We start from the raw sequence: 23609 nt of genomic DNA, 5'->3' as shown, positions 1-23609 counted from the left end.
ATTCTTCCTCCCGCACCTTATCTAAGAAACCCTGACATGTCAGATGCTGTTGTCATGAGTTCACAGAGCACTGGTTATGAAAACAAGTTTCATACATTTAAAGTAGCTACTTTTAAAGACACAATAAAACATGTAATCAAGTACTCCTTGACAATGTAACTGTTATCTATTTACACATTTTTGAAATGTATTGTACTGTATTTTTGTAATCATGTAATTCAGATTACATGTAGCCTAATCTGTTACTACCCTGTTACTGCTTGTGATGATGTCCAAATACCTCACACCCTACAAACATGTCATCTCACTGAAAGATTTCAGATCCTTTAATTTACCTGAACCACAATATAAAGTTGTGTATTCAAATTGTTACTTAAAGGTACAGAAGAGTAAAGAAAGATTAGGGAGAAATTATGGTAATGGTAATTGATTTATTGACTCATCAATTTGCCAATCAAGTGACAGCAGGTGTTGTAATTTAATGAATGACACTTGAACATGTGTTCAACATTTGTCACAAGGTTTTTTCTTCCAGTAGACTTTCTCATTCTTAGCGGTATCTGTTCACTATGAGCCCTTTGAATGATGAATCTTACAACTGTAGCAAATAAGCTCTAACTTTTATTTTAAGAGGAGGATCTCAAAGCGTTGAAGTCTCAAAGATTACCTGTGGTAATTATAATACAAAAACATACATTCTATGTACTTTAAACTGGTGTACATTTGGTCAGTGAAATGTGTACCCTCAACCAAAGCTTAGTCACTAATAAAAAGAGGAAGCTGCACTATCCTGGCAACCCTGTAGTGATTTTTTAATCACCACACTTGCTTTTAGATGCTATCAAAAGACATTTTGAATATTCAAATATTGCACATTTTAGTTACGACAAACAGTATCTAAATGACAGTATGACAACATGATAGACACTGCTAGCTAACTATCATAAAACAAACAATTTGTATTTACAATACAAAAATATCACAAACAAAGACATGTAAATAAATATGCTCTGATCTACAAATCATCATACTTCATTGAAAAAGTTTAACAGAGAATTTAAGTCATAATTATCAAGTATCTCCAGCAATGAGGACACCTTGGTTTTCACATTCTGGCCTTTGAACTTGAATTTGTCGATGAAGAGGTCGGTGATCATTCCTACAGGAAAGAAAAAGAAATATATTTGTGTAAATATAAGTTTCAAACAAGCTGTACTTTATAATATCCAGGTCACACAGCAGAACTTTTCTTTTGGGTAACAGTAATACAACATAATAACAGTATTTTTCCATCAGTCAATTAAAAGTGGAATCGGATATGAGTGTCAGTGAAATATATTGATAATGATGCACCATAAAGCCTCTCAAGGTGTGCCGGCTGCTTCTTGTACTCCTCGAGGAGATTAGCAGATTCATCCAAGATGTTGCGATATTCTGGGATGAGGAAGTCAGCATTCCCCTCATGAACCTGAAGCTCCTACCAATCAGAGAAAGAGGAAGTGGGGGAGAGACCAACAAGTGATGAACATAAGCAATTCCCAAAAAACCAAGTGAACAACCATGAGAGAACGGGTGAGACCTTGTGGTTTGCGGCTACTTACTTTGAGTGCATCGATAAGCTGAACTTTTCTAGCCAACAGCAACTGGTACTCTAGTTTGGGATGTATCATCTTCAGGGTATGGCTCACAGAGTCATCATTGATATCTGGAAGATTGACAAACAAACAAAAAAGATAATGTAATAGAATTTAATTTACCAGAGATTACTCACTGAAAGAATAATAATAATCCTACCATATGAAATGTTGAGATTGATTTTCTTCTTGGTAGCTTCTTTAGAGAGAACGTCACTCAGTATGGAGATGGTAGAGATGTTGTCTGACCTGAAGTGACCCTCCCCTTTACTAAAATTACAAATTCAGAAAAAAGGATGTTTGATTCCAAGTCAAGGGACATCAGATGGGATACAAAATTGTATAACCCCTTTTTAGTTAGATTATAGTCTCTGTAGTTGGGCTGCAAATCCTCATATTTAAAAAGCTGGAATGAACAAATGTTTGACATTTTTAATTGAAAAATGATTGAAAAGAATAACTGATGATCAGAATAGTTAGAAACTAATTTTCTCTCAACTGATTAATTGACTTATTGTTGCAGCTCTACTCTCCAGAGTTATATGCAGTCCTAGAAGAGTCTTTCTCCTGTGTGCTATCATTTACCAGTAGGTGGCTTCAAGCTGTGTCCCAAGAAAAGTGTTGTGGAAATAGAAAGTGATGCTGTCTCCTGCTGGTGTTTTCTCAGGCACCTCTGGCAAACAGAAGACCACCCAGGAGTGGATCTCAGCAAAACTGAACTGTCCCACCAGACTGAGCCTGTTCATGGGCCTGTATGACAGACAGAGAGACGAGTCAAGAGACAGACAGGCAAAAAGGTTTTGCAAGGTCAAAATCATGAATCAAAAACAGATGAGTCACGTTACTTCTATTGATTTATATGGCACTACAGAATTAAATCTCATTTCCATGACATATGATTCAAAACAAAACAAAAAAAAATGCTCAACAACCTGTTTGAATTATTAAAGGACTTTAAATGTTTTCTTTGATTAAATGTTACAATTAAACACTATTTGTTTTAACTTCATGTTTCATTGCCTAGTTTAATTATGCTACCAAATGCAGTCTGAATCCACCATTCCAGTAACTTGATAATTCACTTGTGTGCAGACATTCAGAAGTCTGAAGCCTCAAAGTGGGACTGACCTAAACCTGCTTTCCTGGCATCAACACAAACCAACAATGTGGAGTTTTGAAAAATACAGAAATGAAACTTAACAAAAATTCAAGATAAGATTCAAATTCAAACCCAAACTAAATGATTAGAATTGGCCTAAATCTCTTGTGAAAAAGCCCATTTTCGGATTCAGTTTAAATTCCTTTACCTGTCTTGGTCAATGCTGTGTGTCCGCTGGTGGAGGGACAGAGGTTTGATCTGGTACTGGCGGACCTGGCATGTCTTGGGTTGCAGTCTTGGGGTAATGTAAGCCTGCAGGGTCCCATACTGCCCCTCGATGGATCTCACCTAGACCAAAATATATTATCAGGGCTGTTCCAATGGATTCCAATAATGGAGTTATTGGCTGTTGTTGTTGTTTAAATCACACAAGGTGGCTGTGGCTCAGGGGGTAACTGATCGTCCCCTAATCAGAAGATTGGCAGTTTGATCCCTGGCTCCTCCAGTCTGCCTGTATTCTTAGGCAAGACACTGAACCCCAGATTGCCCCTGATGGCTGACATGTAGTTGTAAAGCCCTCTGAGTGTGCTTTGAGTGGTTGACAGATGAGAGAAGCACTATACAAAATGCAGTCCATGTACCATTTTACCATTTTAGTCAGCACAATCCTACAGCCACTGTTGGAATCTAATTCTACAAGTAGTAACTTACTAATAATATTAGTGTGGACAAATGTTTATCTGCAATTGTGCAGAAATACTGAATATTTAGAATGAACAGACATGCAAAAACAGCATTCAAATGTTGATTCAAAGCTTTGAACTATTGGGTGCAGCCCTAGTTATTATGGATTAAAAATATTAGAATTCTGCAGGGCATCATCAAATAGTTCCAGCAGTTGGAATGGGTGGCTATTTAAAGGGAAAATCCAGCACTTTTCATGTAGATGTCCAGTCAGTGTTGAAGCAATATATCTTGGTGTGTGCTCTATTGACCTACAAAGCTAAGTTCTCCTGCTCCAGGGTACTGCAGCAGTGCCTATGTATACCATGATGCATTGCATTGAAAATTGTAAGCCATGTATCCCCATCCTAGCCTACAGCTATTACTTTGGGGTTGTTTTGGGGGGTCCTGTATGGCTTTATTGACAGGACAGCAGAAGATATTACAGAAAAAGGGGAGAGAGAGTGTGGGGGGTGACATGCAACAAAGGGACGCAGTCTGGAATCGAACCCACAACCAGATCAAGCTGTTATGATTTCTGGAGGAAATGTGATTGATTTATAATTCAATGTTTAATTCAATGTCTGCTGTATCAGATGACAATTTGTTTCTCTACCTTATTCACTTAGTTCTTAATTTAATGAGATGAGCTGCTATGTTTGTTGTGTTTATGTGGTAAGTGTGCATGATTTTATGTGAAGAAAGCAAATGCTTATGCTGTTACTAATGGAGATCGTAACAAAGTCATAAAGACACAAAGCTGCTCAGCCTCTGTAAATGGAACACATGCTCTACCAACTGAGCTACCAGGGCTCCCAGCTATGAGTTTATTGACCATAACATAGCATTAGGTGACAAAAATAATCACCTACATACCCCGCTGGCTAACCAGAGGTGTAGACTAAAAATCCAAGCTGAAATAACCCATAGTTCAGTCTTGAACTACAGATTTTACAGCATTTAAACTCAGCTTTCTCGGTCAATACAGCAGCACACAGGAATTCATTGCTGTAATGAACTACATTTACCATCAACACTAACTAGACATCCACATGAAAAGTTTAAGATTTTCCCTTTGAGAACATGCAGAAGGTATATAATTCTACAGGAATGTTTTTACATTGTGTTAAATGATTGATGCACACAGAAAAGCATCTATAATTACACAGAAAGGCCCACTATGGTACTGTAGCTTTCCATTTCACAATATATAGATTTTTTTGATGCGTCACCTTGAGCTCAAGTCTGGTGGTGTTAGCCTGACATCTGTATGTGGCCAGGAGGAAGTTCCCATTTGGCTGCTGGAGACAGAATAAGAGAGTCAGGCCTCTGGGAGCAGCAGCAGGTTTGTGACTTTATTTAAACAGTATGTTTGTTCTGAGTATTCAGAGCTCACCTCTGAATCACATTCACTGAAACTGACGACAGCTGAGTTCTTATCCACATCCAGCAGGTCTATGGGGACGTCACTCTGCACAGGACATTCAACTTTAAGTTACATGTTGCATGATTATGTATGGGTTTAAGAGCATGATATATATTATGAGAGTCTGTGGGCACATGTTTTACTTCTACTCAAGGTTGTCACCACAGGGATTTATCAAAGAGCAGACCTGGAGCAGCAGATTGTCGATGGCAGTCTGCACCTCCAGAGTGAGGCTGTAGCTGGCGTCGTCCTGGCAGAGGGTGAACTTGTCATTGATGCTGAAGATGGGGACGGCGGAGACGGCTGTGCTCGACTGGGACGTCTGCTGGTACTGCTCACGGCCCTGCAGGACTTTGATCTGCAGCTGCTCCAGCTCTGCCCTGGAAGGGAACAATATGACTGACTGAAGGAAAGACCTGTCTTGAAATTGTACTTAAACAATTGAACAGCAAGTCAAATACATTAAAGGCACAATGACATGCCGTAAAATGAGAAATCTGATACCTGAGAGCTTCTACTTTGGACTGAGTCTCCTTACTCATCCTGACCTCATCTCCAGGGCCGGCCTCAGCCTTCTGGGGCTCAGTGGTCAAACCAGTCACCCATCCTTAAAGAGATAATGACAGTAATGCAGAATAATATTCTGTGCATGTCAGGTCTTCTTCTACCACTTCTTCTACACGTTTTAACATTAACTGTTTGGTTTGGGACAGTTTGCTACAAAATCAAATATATACATTATTCCTCTTACCTGTAGTGCCATTTGTTCATTTAATTTCTGATTTATTCAACTGATGATCAGATTTTTTTTGTGTGAGTTGCAGGGTTTTGGAGACATCAGTAGTAGAGGTATCTGCTTTTTTACAATATAATGGCACTACTGTAGATGGCATTAGTCTTGTGGTGCTCAAAGCACCAAAAAATACATTTGAAAAAATCAGCCGCAATCCATAACTCATGACCCAGTTACTCAAGATAATCCACAGACCTCATATAGGAACTCAGGTCAGGTGATCAATGTCCACAGTGAAGCACTGTGATGTTTTCAAAGTTTTTCCTTTAGTAAATCAGGCATAAGGTGCAATTATTACAGCTGCAACAATTCATCGATAATGAATCGATTATTAAATGAATCACCACCTATTCTGAGAATTGATTAATTGGTTGGACAATTTTTTAAAGAAAAATAAATAAAATTCCAGCTTCCTAAATGTAAATATTTTCAGGTTTCTGTACTCCTATTAGGTATCTCAGTGGAAGATGGCATCATCCATTGGCTGAACCACAGGATTAGTTGGAAATATTAGTAGGAAATATTTTATATTTTATACATATTTTCTTTCTATCCAACTACACGTCGTCCTTGAAGAAGGAAACGGGCATCTACTTATGGACGAGAAACTCATGACAGTGTGGGATGTAAATATTAATGGTGTCCTCCTCATCTGGGCTGTAATGTTAGCACAACTGAGCTAGCTAGCACAGAGATGAGGTTGGCTGGTATGGTTTGGTAAAAAGAAAATACACTGGTTCCTACATGAAACTGAGTAATCAGGTCATGATTTCTGGAAAGAGCTTGAAGCACCACAAGCAGAGCACCACTGAGTTCCATTATATTCGAGAGAAGGCAGACATCTCTGTGGTCGATATCTCCAAAATTCTGCAATTCACACCAAAATGATCTAGATCGATAAACAGCACAACAGGTTAGAGGAAAACTGTAGTTTTGATTTTGGGGTGAACTGTCCCTTTAAGTAACCCATTCTACATGTCATGCAGTGCAAGAATTTTCTGTATCTTCTGTAGCACACCGTTCTGATTTTTTTTTTATTTAACCTGTGTAAGTAGCAGTCAGGACTTCATCGTAAGAGTCCTTTCCCACGCAGCCACCCTGGATGGAAGTCACGCTCTCTGACAGCGCCTGAAGACAGAAAAGGCAAGAAACTTTAACCATCGATAATCTGTATCAGTCATGTGCTACAAAAAATGACAATGACTTGACCATCGAAGAAATGACCAACAAGGTATCAATATCAGTGTATAGGGAAAATATAACTAATACTACTTCAGATTATAAAAAATTAACTATTGTTTCCTTATAATTTCAGGAACACTTCAACAGATCTGGGTATAAAAAAGCCATTAGCAGACATAGTACAAGCTTGGCTTTTATAAAATTAAATTAAACAGTATGGTTGCAGGATACTGACACAAAAAGTCATCTTTGAATATGTAGCTAAACATTACCATATATGAAGACAAAAGGACAAAGCTTTTCTACATAATTTGGTTCCTCAGCATTTGAAAGCTACATACTGGAGTAAATTGTGTAAATTGTTACAGTAAAATAAATCCTTGCTATTTGATGAGTTGTGCTACACATTAACTCACATGCTCAAAGCGTAACATGGGCTCACTGGAGCTGTCGAAACCATAGACTTCAACTGTCCCATCATCCCTGCCCACCAGGATGTCATTCACTCCGTCTCCGATGATATCATAAGTGTCAATGCAGAGAATTCCTGACAGGAGACAGTAACATATAAATATAAGACATTGGAGCATCTTCAGAATACTAACAGTTTGCAACAATTCTTGTAACAACCATATTATAATATTGCAAGCATGAAGAAATAAAATATGTTTTGTTGTTGCTGTTCACTGGTACGGTTTTCTGGTCTCCTACAAGTTAATAGTCATGTACTGTGGAAGTGGTTGGTACTAAACAAATATATAAGAGATTTGTATTGACCTGTTTTGGTTTCGTCATGTTAACAACATACCTCCTTTCTTTTTGTCATTGTCAATCTCCCATTTGGTCGCAGCAGAATCCTCACCGATCTGGACCAATCCTATTCTGCCGTCTGTGGTTCCATAGAGGATTTCCTCTCCTGTGGAGAAAATCATTGACCTGATGTTAGATCTGCTCTAGAGATGCCCTGATCAATCAGCCACCAATCGTTATTGGGAAATCAGGATTAATGCTTTCTCTGCATAAGTCGTTATAAAACAGAGCAAGCAGCAAAAAACAGATCACTATAAAGTTCAATTTTCAGCTGTGCTGGACTAAATTTATGCTTCCCTGTTTTCAGTTACAGAATTATTTTAAATTGGACAATGTGCCCTTATTATGAGTATATTACAGCTATACAAAATCTTACACAAAATCAGCCTTATGTTTTATTGTTCTAGCAATATGTTAACTTGCCTCCATCTTTGTTGTAGAGCTCCAAGACAGATGGAGGGCCGGGAACTTCAATATCATAGGCAAGCTCAGATCCCTACAGAAGGAAAAAACACACATAGAATAATAATTGTTTGAGGTAGAATAACTTGCTGTATCAAAATCAGAACAGTAATTATGATCTTGGACTACCTGCAAGACTCTGAGAACCCGATCTTGGCACGCCAGGACCGGGACAAGGCGAGTCAGGTTTTCTGAGGACAAACATGTGATGTCATTGATTTTGTCTCCAGAAAGGTAGTAGTCCTGGTCCTTACAGTCACAGTAGTGGTTGTAGATGTAACTCGCACACACAAAAAGGTCAGCGCCTGAGACGTGCCTGGAAAAGAGATAAAATCTACTCAATACAGTGGAAATCACGCAGGTCAGCATTCTGCATGAGTCAACCTAATAGTGGAAGTAAAGTGTAAAGGGAAGACATGGTTCCTACATTGCGTTGATGCTCTCCGTGAGGTTGGCTTCAAAAGTGAGGAACTGTTTGCCCTTTTTGGTGAATCCCCGGACCTGAGAACCAGAACAAACAAAGATCTTCTCCTGGGGAGTTCCCACCGCTCCGCCAAGGTCCATTCTGGTTATTTTCTGCCCTGGAAGTGTTTTAAACACGGGCTGAAACAGAGAGTCAACATTATCATCATTAGAGACTGAAATTCAACACGTTAATATCCAACTGGCTGTACGATAAGAAAAGGAAAATCACACACCACTGCTTCTCCTTTCTTCATTCCAAAACATGTCAGGATACCATCATGATCAGCAATAGCAACCTGCAACAAAGAAATAACAATCAAGAACCATGATGGTGTGATGTGAAAGTTCAATTAAAAGACAGCACACTGCTACAAACTCTCTGTGGTGGAAGAAGCATTAAGAAATCTGATTAATCTGATGTTTCTGGATTAATATTGCTCCTACATTAATGTGTAGATTGCGTTTGCTGTGGTAGATGTTTAAGGTTGAGCTCACTTTAACTACTTCATCTAGTGCTGGGTAGTTTAATATAGGTATAAGTAAGTCTATATCACATTTGTAGCATTGCTGGGAAAACCACGCATCTCTAAAAGGTTAACTCTTCATGGTGTCAGAAAAACAGCATGATTTCAGCTTTGTGAAGATGCATTTTCAAGCTGATCCAAGAGGGTTTGTATATATTTAGTTAGTTTAAGAGGAAGGAGAAAAAGGATAAAAGGATAATTAATCCTTCAGTTTACCACAAACTTTCAAAATCAACACAGCCAGAGACAGAGTTATCATAGTTTTGTATTTTTCATTATTGTTTTAAATCTTTGTTTTAAAATCAGTTTCTTTTTTGATAGTTTCCAGAGTGATCTTTAGTTTAGTTTTTATTAGCTTCAGTATTCATTTTACTTTTTTTATTATAATATGGGGGGTATTTATCAGGGGTAAGATTTAATAAGTTCTAAACAGGTTAAGTACAAAAACAACACTTTGTGAAGACAGCTGACTCACAGACATGCAGACGTCCCAGTATGGATAGACAGATGCACCAATGCCTCCTCATGCGTGTTGTGTTGATACATTTAACCAAATTGACAAATACTAAATCTAAAGACATGTCCTGTATATTAAGCACTTATTTTTGTGGCTTTTGTAAATACACAATATTCTGAATCAGAGCTAGTTTTAGTTTTTAGTTTAATTTTAGGTAACTATAATAACCCTTGTTGGACATACATGGTTTTCACTGGACAGGAAGGGTATAAAAACTGTAATCTGAAAAGTAACTGATAACTGCAGCTGTCAGACAAATGTAGTGAAGTAATAAAGTATAATAAAGTGTAGTAAATAGAAGCGCTGCACAATTAATGGGAATTTTATCGAAATCACAGTATGGCTTTTTGCTATTTTCAAATTGCAGGAGGTGCAATATTTGTTAAAGGCATATTGTTTGTCAAAAATCTTTTAAATTAATGAATTTCAGGGGACAGAGATGTCCTGTCCTACACATCAGATTGTACAGACTTAAGAAAAACAGCTTCATTTGGTGAAGATTCCTGCTAAAAAAATATATATCATAGTAATTTTAACATTTTGCAATTAAAATAAGAAACATGATGTGAAAATTATCATTACCTCTAATATGCATCTCATATGGCAATTGCAAGATCAGTCAAAATAATGACAATTAGATATTTTTTCAAAATCATTCAGCTCTAATAAGTATTAAGCCTGTAAAAAATATAGCTACACTTGAGTATTGTGATATTATGTTTTGTTATTGTATTGATTGTCAAAAACACTGTATTGTGATATCAATGCATGAAATAGATGGTGGATAGATTAACAACGGATTAATAATCAATCAATCGATTAATCATTACAGCTCTAGTTCTGTCAGGCTAATATTACCTTTTGGGTTGCCTTTTTTCCCAAAGCTGGAAGCAGCCTCATAGTTTTCTGGGATGTCACACCAACCTGTGAGAGAGAATTTCATTATAATAAAAATTAACATAGGAAAATGAAAAATAAAAAAGAACAGATTGAAACAACCTGAATCATTAGGTAAAATGTTTAGTCTAGTGTAAAAATAAAAGATTTCTGAAGAGCACCATAGACTAAATAAACCAACGTCTATATTTGGTTTTACCTGAATGTAATCAGCTCGATTTAGATGGAGCTCCATCTTCTATTTTCCACTGAATATCTTAACTCAGAAGGAAAAAAGTATGATGCAAATCTTCCAGGCTGGTTATCCAGGTCTTAAAAGTGCATGGACCATTAGCTGCAGATATGACAATCACAACTTGTTGGTAACATTTCCATCCGAATTTCAAGGCAAGATAACAATGGTTAAGAGAGACTGGGATTAGAGTTAACTATCTGAGGCAAGGAGATTAGCTCGACGTGCTAACGTTAGCTAGCAGGCTAATTGGCTAACACGATTTATCCGTACGCCAACTGTCAGCTTCAGAAAATGAAATCATCTATAACAAATTCTACTGAGCGACATGTAAACACCTGAAGCAACTCACTGTCTCTATGTGTTCTGATACAGAGCTGAACTCTCCTTTTAACACGAATATTAGGCATAAACGTCCAAACCAACGCTTGCCAGAAACGCGTTGCCAATGGTAACGCCAGCAGCTGCAACAAACAGTGACACCATTGGATGGAAATAAGTTTCAGAAATTGACGCGGGAATCTGATTGGTTGACTCGCAAAGATAAACTTCTGAGGCTCTTATAATTGAAATGCATGATTTGCACGACTTTTCAGATTCATTCGTTTAAATTATAATTATATTGTTGAATTTAAATGCCTCATAAAATGTATCTTTCGCACCTTATCTCATCTGTAATTTTTTGGTGTTCTTTTGTTTTTGCTTTGTTTTCCTTTTGATCCGTAAATCCCCTGTTATATTTTGTAACTTTCATCTGTATTGTTATTATTATCCTCTTTGAGAGTTTGTATTTTCAATTGCTTAATAATAATAAAAAAGTATGCCCAATAAGAGAATCCCAGATCTACCAAAAATATATATATATATATTAAAAAATATTTATTTATTTATCTACCACAAAAGGCTTCATTATACGCTGCATTTATTTTATGATTAGACTTTTAACACTATTCCTTTCCACAGTTTTCCTAGTATAGGCCTTTCTTTTAATTTTTCCTTTTTATTAGACCTATTTTTGAATTGTTTATATGTTACATGTAATTTTTGATTGTATATTACTAAAAAAAAAAAAGCAAAATTCTCATTTTCTTTTATGTATGCACTGAGAATGAAACAGACTCTTGTGATGTATGTGTATGTCTGTAAGGGGTAATCTGCAAATATTTTCAGTGCATGTCTAATGTCTTTCTAATAATAATAATTCTCTTGCACTGGTCTTTCACTTAACTAAGTAGAATTGTAAAACATATTACTCCATGGGACATACATGAGGGCATCCATGGTATATTTTCTATTTTGCAAGTGGTCCTTGGTTGAGAAAAAAAAGAATAGATACACTTATACAGTCTGAAGCAATTAAATACAACAATTTTGCCTTAAATTCAACCTTTACAAAGTCTATAATATTACATTAACATATTTTATATCCATGGGTAGTTAATATTGTGGTTCACTGGTATAAAATTTGTTTAATATGAGGCAGATAAACTATTACATAAAACTAAGCACAAACTACACTACTGTTTTTTCAATATTTTATTGGTTTAATTAAGAGATCATATTCTTGTCATAAAAATGTGGTTTGTCTGTAGGCAAATAAACACATTTAACATGGCAGAAGAAAATCAGAGCATGCATTAGGCAAGAAAAACTACAAAGCAGCAAAAGAACAGAGCAAATTCAAAACAGTTTTCAAACTGAGAGACAAGGTCAGGATGCACTCAGAATCGTCATGACATGCATTGTGCAACTCATTTCAAATATGAATGAATCCAACAGCAGAATGTCTGATACCTTAAAATATTCTATAAAATACAGCAGATATCTTGTTTCTCAATTCAAACATCCATTTTGACATTATACCTACATAGAATGTGCATGTTGTTAAGTTGATGGCATTGATAGAACACATTTAAAGTCAGGCATGTAGACAAATCAGCATCAGATGCACATAAAAAAAGAAAATGGACTAAATCGAAACTGCAAACAAACCTCATTCTCCCCACTCTCCATCCATCCAAGCACATCAGGAGTTAAAAAAAAAAGGAAAATAACATTTTTAATTATGTATAAGCGCATTTTCATTAAGTTACTAATCTCAGAATGTTAATGTTCCGACACAGAATAAGAAATCTTCATGAATAAATAAGGACATAAGAGAAAAATATAATAACAGCCGATACAGAAACACAGCTGATGTCTACTATGCTCCGTTTGGTGAACGCAACAGAGTGAGTGTCCACTGCTTGAATGAGGTCACATTAAGAAGATGGGAAAAGAAAATATCACCATGGGACTTCAGTGCATTACTGGCTGGTCTTCAACTGTACTCAGACATACAGAGAGGCTGGAGCACAGACTGTTAAAGTTGACATTCAAAAAACAGTTCCTTCCGTTGATGGCAATGTCTGTCCCCATCAGAGTTTAAGTCACATCCTAAATGGCAGAAAAATAAAACATAAAAGAAGACAGGAATTTTATGCGGCGTAATCAGACCCCCGTGGGGGCGAGACGGCTGATGAAGGCGATACTGCTGAGGCACATCCTTCTGAAGAAGACGGGGCAGGCGGGCTTCATGATGAAGTGCTCCAGGAGAATCCGCAGCTCTGTGAACAAGGTGCTGAAGAGGAAACACATTTGTTTAATATTCAACTCTCAGACAGGGCAGAATACCAGACCACTGTGTTACATCGGATTATATTACTCTGCAATCTAACATTTGTTAATTTCTAATCAAATTATTTTGGTTTTCAGTGGGTCATGCCACTTTCAGTCAAAATTTCTGGCTGACAGCAAATCAAATTAAAATAATCAACAGGGCAAAAAGTTAGAAGCGTCTAAGGTTGTCCAACTCATTTTTTTTAATCACTGTATGTCTTTTTCAGTTGTCCTGTATCAGCTTACACGAATTTCACCCGTAGAACTTAACATCTCTGATTTACTTGTACGTTATGAAGCACCAAGACCCCTCAGATCATCTGGACCAGGTTTACTCAGTGTTCCCAGGATCAGAACCAAACAAGGTGAAGCAGCCTTTAGTTTCTATGCTCCCCGCCTGTGGAACAAACTTCCAGAACACCTGAGGTCAGCTGAAACTGTCGGCTCATTTAAATCAGGGCTTAAAACATTACTGTTTACTGCAGTTTACCAGTGAAGTGGATATGTTACATATTTTTAGGATAATCTGTAGCTATTGTTTTTATATTTGTCTGCTGTTGCTTTTGTTTTATGTTTGCTTCTTTCTTTAAATGCATTTTCTGTAATGTTTTAAACTATTTATTGTCCTGCTTTTAGCTTTTGTTCTTAATGATCTCAAATGCAATTTTAATGTTCTTTTAATGTTTTTATTTTAACGAATTTTCAAGTTCCGTAAAGCACCTTGAATTGCCTTGTGTATAAATAGTGCTATATAAATAAAATTGCCTTGCCTTGCCTTGCCTTTAGATTTAGGGCTTTTCTTCATCATCTGTGATGTGAAAACATTAGATTTTCACACAGTAAGATAAAGTTTGTGTGCGTCAGTTGCGTGTCATTTGACAGCACACTGTCTGGGAGCGTCTCTCCCCAGGCTGCAGCCTCTGTCTGGCGCCACCTGCTCTGCACATTCTGTTCCTTCACAGAGTGAAAGAAGGGTTTATTTCCACTAAACCAGAGCTGATTATTGAAAATAAAACAGAAATTAACTGTCCAACACACTGACAAAAAATGGATCAGGGTATGACCTGATGAAGATTCAGTTGAGTCAAAATCTTTGGCATATCCATGAATTAATACATTTTAAAATGAATTATCAGAGAGCTTCAGATTATTCCAGACTGCCATTAATTTCTAAATTGCCAGTCAGTATCTGTTTCATCAAATCTTTGGCTCATCGTTGAAAAGTTTTTTCCATCTTCTGCATTGCAACTACTACTTCAGTAACCCTGCGAAGCACTCAGTACTTTTCTTCAGAGTAGACACCAAGACGGTTTTGATTTGCTTCATTTCGTTTGTTAATTTTGAATGAAGCTGAAGATGTTGAAATTAAAGTTTTGATAATGTAGTCTAGTTGCTGGGAGCAATAAAAGAGCTGTTTCTGGTTACACAATTTGCGTCTTGCTCTTTAAAAAAGAAAAAAAGGTCTCAACAATCCTTTAACGTTGACAGATACTTCTAATAACAATCTGAGCCTGTAAGTAGCAAAAACAAGCATCACCTGCCCTGCATGCTCTGTGGTGCAGTGAGCTGAGGTGGCTGACAGCACATTACTCAATTTCATCACAATTCTCTGCTCCCATCTCATCTCAGTTTGGTGGTTTGCGGAGATTTTGAGACTTAGTTTGTAAAGTTTACTGCCTGCCATGCTGTTCCTTTACGTTATGTACAACGTCGCAGCTAAAACACAAGAGCTGAAACTTGTTTACCACTTGTTTCATCCTGTTTTTTAATAATTGCTCCAGCTAATATAAAAATAGATTTGATTCCCCTTATTTCTAATTCCTCATTGAAGTGTTCCCCCTTTGCATTTTTGTATGATTCTATCTGTTTTATCCTTTTACCCTGTTATTGTAATGCACACTGACTGACAAAAAACACAAAACACAGCCACTCAACTTAGAGATGTCAGTTGACTGAAGGGCCTCTAACTAATTATTAATTTCTTTAACTTTCAGGTAACAGCCCAAGTTGCTTGTTGGTTGTACCTATTCACACTTCATGTCAGTTATGCCATTTCTAGCCCAATTTTCTAAACTACTGTCATTTTTTGTTCTTTTTGGAGTTCTGGAGTTCTTTTTTGTACTCCAGACTGCTCTGCAGCTGCTTTATTATTCAACAATGTTTCACTATGCTGAAAAACAGTATGTTAATATGCTTCTGCTCTTATATACAACACACAGTATGTGCCAGAGCCCAAGCAATACTGGATTCAACAACTGAGAAATAAGCAGTGCTCTCTCATGGACAAACCAAGTAATTGCAACATTGTTTCTGAATTACCTCACATACATACATCTGTCATTTCTGTACTGAAATTCCTTGTAGGGCTGTGCGGTATACACGGTATGACGGTAGAAACGGTATAAATTTGGTCACGGTAGAGGTTTGCGCTCTCCTGTCATACCGTCGATGATGTCATCGCACCTGCCTCTGTGTGAAAATGGCCACAAGCACAGTAATGGCGAAGAACGAGGGGCTGGTAAAAAAACGGTGCTACATCCGTGATTTGGACGTGGTTCAGGTTTAAAAAGTCGGATGTTGAGCAGAAAATGTCATCTGCAAGATGTGTGGAGTAACTGAGACCGCCAACAAAGACCCAGACGCCGCCCTATACGGACCCGGACCTATAACCAATAAATTATTAAGAGATCTAATTAGGGCTGAACGATTTTAGGAAAAGATCTAATTGCGATTTTTCTGGCAGATATTGCGATTTCAATTCGATTCACGATTTTTTCTTCAAATCAAGCTTCAGTGCAATATTCACAATGTATAATAACATTTACAATCATTATTAATTATTCAAACTAGGTATTTGTGAGGGCTTAAAGAAAAATAACATTAAGAGAAAAACTACTGACTATACCGAAGACAATTCACAAACATCATCACATTAAATCCGTATAAATAAATAAATTAATAAACAAACACACACACACACACACACACACACACACACACACACACACACAGGTCTGGTCCATTCATTAAGTTCCATATGACGTTTGCTGCATTGTCGGTTGTGATGCACGTCAGAGGAGTGCAACTACGAAGCGAGAAAAATGTGTTAGCGAGCTATGTTGAGTCTAAATCCAGGGTTTTCAGTGTCACGAAAGTGGCTCTCTTTTAACCTGCTAGATCACCATGGTAACTTATTCTAAACTCATAACCTGGTCGGGAGCAGGTTATGTTAAGAGTTTCAGATTAAATCGTCTATAAAACGCGCCATTCTTTAACTTATAATTGTCCTAACAAGGTTGTTTATGAGCGATATAGCTTTTAAACTGAGGGAAGACATTAAAAATGAAAAGCTGCTGAGCTATATGTTCGTAATATCACCGAACGAATCCATATAATGTAAAAATGAAACAGCGGCACAAACTGTCTGCATCGCGCTGTCATGGTAATCTCCGTTTGGTGATGCAGAGTCATTTTCCCGTTTTCTCCAGATCATATTAACACTTTAAATTTACATCGTATATAATCCACACAGTAAAATAATGATGAAGCAACTACAGACACTTTGAATACTTTTTACTGTTATCTGTTTTGTTTTGGTGATATTGCAGCTCAGATCACTGATTAGAAAATTCATCATCATTTATCACAGACAGTCTTAAATCAGTTACACTCATTTTACGTTCGTTTAGCCAAAAACTTAAGTGATCTCCACGTCTCTGTCATCATAGGACAGTGTCAGACAGACTTCATCATGTTTAAATCTGCTGTATGGAGTTTTATTGTTTAATGTGCAGTTTTCATGTTAGAATAAACGTCAGCATTAAGACCACATTTAGTCGATCAGTAATTTTCTGACATCATTCTTCTTCTCCTGCTTTATTTGCAGCAACAATGTTGCTTTTTGCCGTAATGTATTTAGTATACTTTCCACAGCTCATAATTATAATAACTTGATCATTTTGACTTAAGTGGCTCGCGATCGCTTCATTTCATGCGGAAGAAGAGTGAAATGACGCAACAAACGCCCCTTTTATGTGAGCACGCACAGAGTCTGAAGACGAAAGCCTGGATTAACAAAGTGAGTTGATAACCACCGTTGTGATACCCGTTATCTCTGCTTGCAGTTTTAGGCTTTGTCGATCCAGATCATACAAAGAAAGCCTGGCTGTGTTGAGCTTGCTTCGTAGTACAGCCCTCAGGAGCACTGCAAAAAACCGCAGCTTTGGCGATCACGTGATCGCGTTGTCTGAAATTGCAATTTCGATCAGAAAACGATAAATCGTTCAGCCCTAGATTTAATTTTATTATGGGACGCTTCTATTTTAACTGGCGCAACTTTTCTAGTCTTTCCGGCGCTGGTTTATCTGATCAGGAAATACACAGACCAACAGCAGAGATGCTGCGTGTGGAGGAGACTGTTGTTAATGATGTTTTTTTTTTTCAGATTTTTACAGGATTACAGAACCTTTTCACTGTTTTTGCCATTTGCCTTATAGAAAACCTCTCTTACTTGAAGTACTGTTTACAGTATCTGTTTACTGTTTACTTTATTTTTGTAAGGATTTTTGTACTTCTGAGGCACTATCCTTACTTCTGTTGATCTTCTGCACAATAAATGCTCAAAAAGTTACATTATATCTTTGTTTTTTTTTTGCTGTTGTTGTTTTTTAAATCAATTTAGTTTTGCTAAGGGACTACAAAACCCATTCAGAAACACTTCCATTCTAAGTTTTACACCGCAACATTTATACCGCGATAAATACCGTTACCGAGAAGGGATTCAATTTATACCGTGATATGAATTTTGGGTCATACCGCCCAGCCCTAATTCCTTGTATTAAACTTTTGATCAATATACGCTGATACTGCTATACTTTGTCTGAGATGAGCTAGTGTTGGCCGATATTATCAGTCCAGCTGAATAATCAGCTCCAATGCATGCAGGGTACAGACATTTCCATGGCTCTGAACATGCCATACTTTTTAGTGTTTCCATTTTATTTTGGTTTGTGCAATAATAACTACCGTGTTGTTATAATTTATGGGAATACAGGTGCTGTATAACAATATTATATTATTTGACTTCTTACCGGCAGTATGGGTTTCTTCTGGATGTGTAGCGGAGAGTGAGGAATCTGTAGTAAATGAAAGGCAGCAGCAAACTCCCCTGGCCACTGTCAAAAAGACATGATATGAATAAGTCAAAACCAACTGTATAAAATTATTCAATCTTTAAATAATTAGCAATAAACTTCATTTGTTCAGCACATTTCAAAACATTGTTAATATTAATCTCAACTGTATTAGCAAGCAAAAGGAGCACCTATAATCTCATGCAATACAATACAGTGACTATCTGGCTCTACTTCTGTGTGTCACTTTGAAAATTTGCATATATAAAATAATGTGCATCAGATGACTACTGACACCAACACTCACGGGTAGTTGAGATGTAATTCAGTAAAACTGATTTATGTTGACAAGTATGGTTGCCTTCTGTGTAATAAAACTATTATAAAACTTTCTGAGAACAGATTCAGTGTATAAAATGTAATAATGTGTAAAATATTATAATAAGGAATTGCACTGTTTCTACACACTAACAATGAAAACAAAACACTTCAGAGAGTCATGTGCACTTACCTGAAGAGCATGAACACAGTGGCTGGCATCAGGAAGATCTCGTTGCAGGCGATGAACTTCAGGATGTTCTGCTGGTTGGTTGTAAGTTTGTCCAGGAGGTTTCTGATGAACATCAGACTGCTGGGGCCCATAGACTGCAAAGAAAAACAAAAGTAGCACAATTGAAGCAAAAACATCATCAGTCATCAGTTTGATTCAATTTAAAGGTTAAATTTGGGTCTCTGAGCAGTGGCTTGTTGACTGAGTAGATCATTAAAGCACCATTTGGCTGGTGGCAATTTTCCACCTTAATCGATGTTCAGCAAAATACTTTGTCATACATTTTTAACCAACAGCATTAAAAGTCACAGCGAATGAATGCTGCCTTCTACTCACATCAAGGACTTTCTTTGTGTAGGTAGTTGCATGAAGCAGAGAGAAGAGGAAGACTGGAAAGATGCTCACTGGACACAAACGTTAAGGATCAACATAAAAAAAGCAGGTAATGATAAATAATACAATTAACTGCAATTATTAGGGCCGCATAATAGCAAATTATGAGACATGATTATAATTTTGATGATTAAAATTATGGGATTTGATAATGCTGAGGAATGTGTGATATGCTGAATCCTCTTGAAAGCCCAGTGCAACACACTGTGCTATTTATTTGATAGATCAGATGCTACCAAAAAAAAAAACAGGATGGTAACCAATGTCATACTGGTTTGCCGAGTTAAGTTAATATTATTAGTGCTAGTAGAAGATCAGTTGAACCCGCAGCCACTGCTGAGGACTAACAGCCTCGGTTCATGCAGATGAGTAACATCTCAAATGCCACAGAAAGCTGGCGTTATCCATTAATAACAGAGATGCACCAACTGCAATATTCTTGGCCAATTCTAGTTTACATTTATTTAAAAGTCTGATGTGCTGATTCAAATTTGGCCCATTCAAATTTTCCTTCTTAGAACTTAAACTGACAGCATACACAAACATTTTTTTAACTTTTCTTTTGCAACTTTTCTTTCCTCGTCCACTTTTGCTTTCTTGACTTTCCTGCTCCACCTTTTCCCAACCTTTCTTCTCCCCACTTCTCTCCTCCTATATTTTCTAATCTTCTTTCGCTAGCTCTTCTTTATCCTGTTCTAGGAGTCTATCCTCCCTCCCAATATCGACAACATGCTAGAATGTGTGCGGCTGTGACCACCACTGTTAAACATGACTGTGACGTTACTGTGTCACCCATGGATGTAAAGAATTGCATGCAAAGAATTGGACAGTGATTGCCCATCATTGGTCCATCATTAATCAACAGAATATTGAATAGTTTTACCTACTGATATTTCTTGTGCTGACTGGATTGCAACGTTTAATCTACTAGACCACTAATAGAGCACTTTCTTATTTTAAGCTGGGGTATGTCTGTAACACCATAATGATAAATAGAATTACTCCTGCAATTTAGACACTGTACTTTGGCATACTGTGAATTTGATAAGATTTTGCATTAATTGTCCAGCCCTATTAAGCAGTACTTCTTTATTATTTTGAAATTTTAAATAAAGATAATAAACATGCACTCCTAATAGACACTTTTAACAACAATGCTATCCATTTTTCTGCATGTTTGAAGGTGAAAGGATACTTGTGATGGGGTAGGAGTTGACCAGGATGAGTGAGTACAGCAGGTAATGGCAGCTATCCTCCTGAAGAGCCTGGGCCAGGAAAGCTCTGCTCAACTGAAAGCGTGGAAGCCTTTGGTGCAAGCGAAGGGCACTGGTGAGGGCGTTCGCTAACAACGCTCGCTGATAGAAATTAGCTGCTGCATAGGGTCTGAAATACACAAGCAATCACAAATATTCTGACATCTATTCAGGCCGGGAGAAAGGAGAATAGGGTGAAAGTAGTGTTTTGCTGTTACTGAAACAACTCACCCCAAAATTGGTAGTATAAACATTACAGAGCAGTAGACGGTGAAGAGTCGAGAAAGCCACATTGCAGTTTCCAGCTTGTTGCTCATTAAAAATTGCTGTGGAAGAAATAAAAAAAATACATTCAGGATTTTTGAGCACATAAGTGTTAAACCTGCTCCATCACTTACGATATAACATTACAAGTGTTGGTACACCTTGTTAGCTGGTATGATTTACTGTTTTAGCATCTGGGAATCTGAAATGACAGGACGGGTTTTCTGTTCTTATGTGTACTGAAAACTGATTTGGTCAAAGGCTCAGACCTTTATCCATGTTCTCTCAACAGTCAACATAAAACAGCCAAACTAAAAAACAACTTAATTCAATCTGGCAGTTAATTTTATCGTCTTCCCATCAAAAGTCAGGAAACAAGATTCAGCTGTAGCTCATGAAAGAATCTGGTCTTTCAGCTGACTTCGCCTGAGTAAGGCCATCTCTATATTTCAAACAGGTTCTACATAAACTGAGTTGTTTGGATACAGTTTGAAGGAGGAAGAAAGGTGACAAAATGTGCCATTATCCCAAAATCTAAAAATCAAATCAATTAGCACTGCAACTGATGATAATTTTATTAATCACTTATTCGGGTCTAAAAGTATTAGAAAATTGTGAAAAATGTCCATCCTGTGTTCCCTGTATCCAAGGTGATATCTTCAAATGTCTTGTTTTGTCAGACCAAGAGTCCGACACACAAACACACACACTACTCACCTAAAAGAAGATGAACCCCTGAATTTTTACCAGTCATTCACAAAATTGATGAAGTGATTATCAAAATTGTTGCCATTTATGCTCTGTTGTTCAACTAGCTCTAAAATAATTACCCCAGGAATAACAATAATTGTGCTACACTGATGAAAAACATGAGACTTTTCTTAAAAATTCCAAATAAGGTCAGCCTGTGTATTTGTAAACAGTGGACACAATCAAAAGGAATACAGGCACAAAATAAAGCAATCTCGTACTATTGCTCTGAAATATATACCATCTTTCAGAAACTCATAGTGTTTAACTTGTGATGAAACTGTTTAAATTAACTTGTAAACACTGAAGTCTCTATAAAGTTTGGAAAGTTCTGGTAAAAATATTGTCACACCACCAGGGGCTAGTGTTCCTTGTAACAACTATTTATTTATGTGCAGTAGAATCAGTAAAGTGCGCCTTTCAAGGTGAGAAACATTTGGAAGATGTAACAGTAGGTCAAACACTCAACTTACCACAGGTCCTAGCTGGGGAGGAGGACTTTGTTGGTTTGTGTCAGCCATCTTTGGGAGTGTAGGTTGCTCTGTTGGGAACAAGTCAGACACATCATGAAGCAATACTGACTAGTCATACCAACAGGAGACAGGACTTACTGCTTGTCAGATGCACTGTTGGAGCTGTATTAATAAAATTCACTTGACTTCACCTGAAAGTGACTGTTGTTTGATAAACAGTCCAAATCCCAAAGATATCCAACTAACTACAGTATATAACTCCTTCCTTTATGAGTGCGTATCAATGTCAAAACTCTACACACAAGCCAAACAAAACAACCATCTGCTGTGTCAAAATTAAACTCTGCAATCAAATCTTGCAATCAATCAAAATGGCATATTTGTCAGAAAAACAATACAAACATGCACCAGTTGCTACTTAAATAATCATACACGCTAGCTTTCCAATATTCCGAATTGACAGCTTTTAATGATAAACTTTTATTGCTATTGGTTTAGAAATTAATTAGTGGCTTCACTGAAACTGTTCATCTCAATAAACCAACCTTTAAGGGGAAAATCCATATAGGAACTAACGAACTATTGCATCTCTGATTTGCTCTAGCCGAAGAGGAAGCTGCACCTTAGCCACGCTAGCACGCCTAACCTCCGCTAGTATGGCTACAATAACTTCTTCATAAAATTAAGGACAGATGCAAATGTAAACACTGACGCGTTACTACTGCTCAGAATGGATAACAACAGACCAGCGTGTATAAAGAATCGGAAAACACTACCGTCGGTGGTTTATTAATGCTAACATGACGCTAGCTAACGTTAGTGGCAGGTGGGTCTAGAATATTCTCAGTTACCATCGTTACTAGCATGTGAGCTAAAGCCTCCACAAACGTTAGCTACCCGCTAGCTCGTGAATTTACGTTACCCTGGTTACGCTGGCTAATTTCGTGATGTTTAGAGGAGCTTGAACAGAATGAATACTCCTGGTTGACCATATATGTATATCTTAGTAATAAAGTATATAACTTACCAGTGTTACAGCGTCGATATTTCACGTTGCTTGCTAGGTTTGAAGTGACAGGCTCAGAACCCAACTGAAGTAAATGATCAGCTGACCTTCCGAAGCGAGGAGGCACGTAACTCTCGCGGTATTTCAGAATAATAGTTCCTGGATCACGGGCAACACTTCCCTCTAGTGGCAAAATTACAAACACCCATGAAATACAACAAGGCTGCAGAAGTCCTTGCCATATGAGTACAACTACTACTAATAATAATACTAATACTACTACTTCTTCGTCTATTTCTTCTTCTTATTACTATTATAGTAGTAGTTGTTGTACTATATATTCTATTATAAGTCCATGGGCCGCGC

The 23609-nt window shown here is 37.3% G+C and overlaps 2 protein-coding genes across 2 annotated transcripts; both read right to left on the bottom strand.

Moving 5' to 3' along the window:
* Positions 1-599: 599 nt before the first annotated feature.
* Positions 600-11238, bottom strand: bbs7 (Bardet-Biedl syndrome 7). The gene is made up of 19 exons (XM_084718463.1): positions 10732-11238; positions 10494-10559; positions 8828-8890; positions 8557-8732; positions 8259-8445; positions 8091-8163; positions 7666-7773; positions 7274-7404; positions 6719-6803; positions 5387-5489; positions 5070-5262; positions 4853-4927; positions 4689-4757; positions 2942-3081; positions 2220-2384; positions 1795-1904; positions 1602-1705; positions 1354-1477; positions 600-1159 (listed from the first exon to the last, which is right to left on the bottom strand). Exons 1-19 carry the CDS (start codon positions 10765-10767, stop codon positions 1026-1028), a joined length of 2142 nt encoding a protein of 713 aa, XP_084574589.1. The 5' UTR covers positions 10768-11238; the 3' UTR covers positions 600-1025.
* A 1049-nt stretch (positions 11239-12287) lies between these two features.
* Positions 12288-23375, bottom strand: tmem33 (transmembrane protein 33). The gene is made up of 8 exons (XM_084719731.1): positions 23265-23375; positions 22238-22305; positions 20982-21076; positions 20693-20880; positions 19441-19508; positions 19066-19199; positions 18513-18596; positions 12288-13384 (listed from the first exon to the last, which is right to left on the bottom strand). Exons 2-8 carry the CDS (start codon positions 22283-22285, stop codon positions 13255-13257), a joined length of 747 nt encoding a protein of 248 aa, XP_084575857.1. The 5' UTR covers positions 22286-22305; positions 23265-23375; the 3' UTR covers positions 12288-13254.
* Between the last annotated feature and the right edge of the window lie 234 nt (positions 23376-23609).

Source organism: Lutjanus erythropterus, chromosome 5, assembly GCF_056507025.1.
Source record: "Lutjanus erythropterus isolate fLutEry1 chromosome 5, fLutEry1.hap2, whole genome shotgun sequence".
NCBI classification, from domain to species: domain Eukaryota; kingdom Metazoa; phylum Chordata; class Actinopteri; order Lutjaniformes; family Lutjanidae; genus Lutjanus; species Lutjanus erythropterus.
The sequence above is the reverse complement of the archived record's forward strand: the minus strand, read 5'-3'. Positions and strand labels throughout refer to the sequence as shown.

Bases quoted from the DNA above. Each gene is read 5' to 3' on its own strand.
- bbs7 (XM_084718463.1), bottom strand. From the start codon at position 10,767: ATGGAGCTCCATCTAAATCGAGCTGATTACATTCAG. The intron at 8,446-8,556 runs GTAGGAACCATG...TCTCTTTTCCAG, and splicing joins ACGGAGAGCATCAACGCAAT to GCACGTCTCAGGCGCTGACC. The intron at 7,405-7,665 runs GTATGTTGTTAA...GTCTCCTGTCAG, and splicing joins CAATGACAAAAAGAAAGGAG to GAATTCTCTGCATTGACACT.
- tmem33 (XM_084719731.1), bottom strand. From the start codon at position 22,285: ATGGCTGACACAAACCAACAAAGTCCTCCTCCCCAGCTAGGACCTGTG. The intron at 20,881-20,981 runs GTGAGTTGTTTC...TGTGTATTTCAG, and splicing joins TTTATACTACCAATTTTGGG to ACCCTATGCAGCAGCTAATT. The intron at 13,385-18,512 runs GTAAGAAGTCAA...TTTCCTCTTCAG, and splicing joins AGAAGAAACCCATACTGCCG to CACCTTGTTCACAGAGCTGC.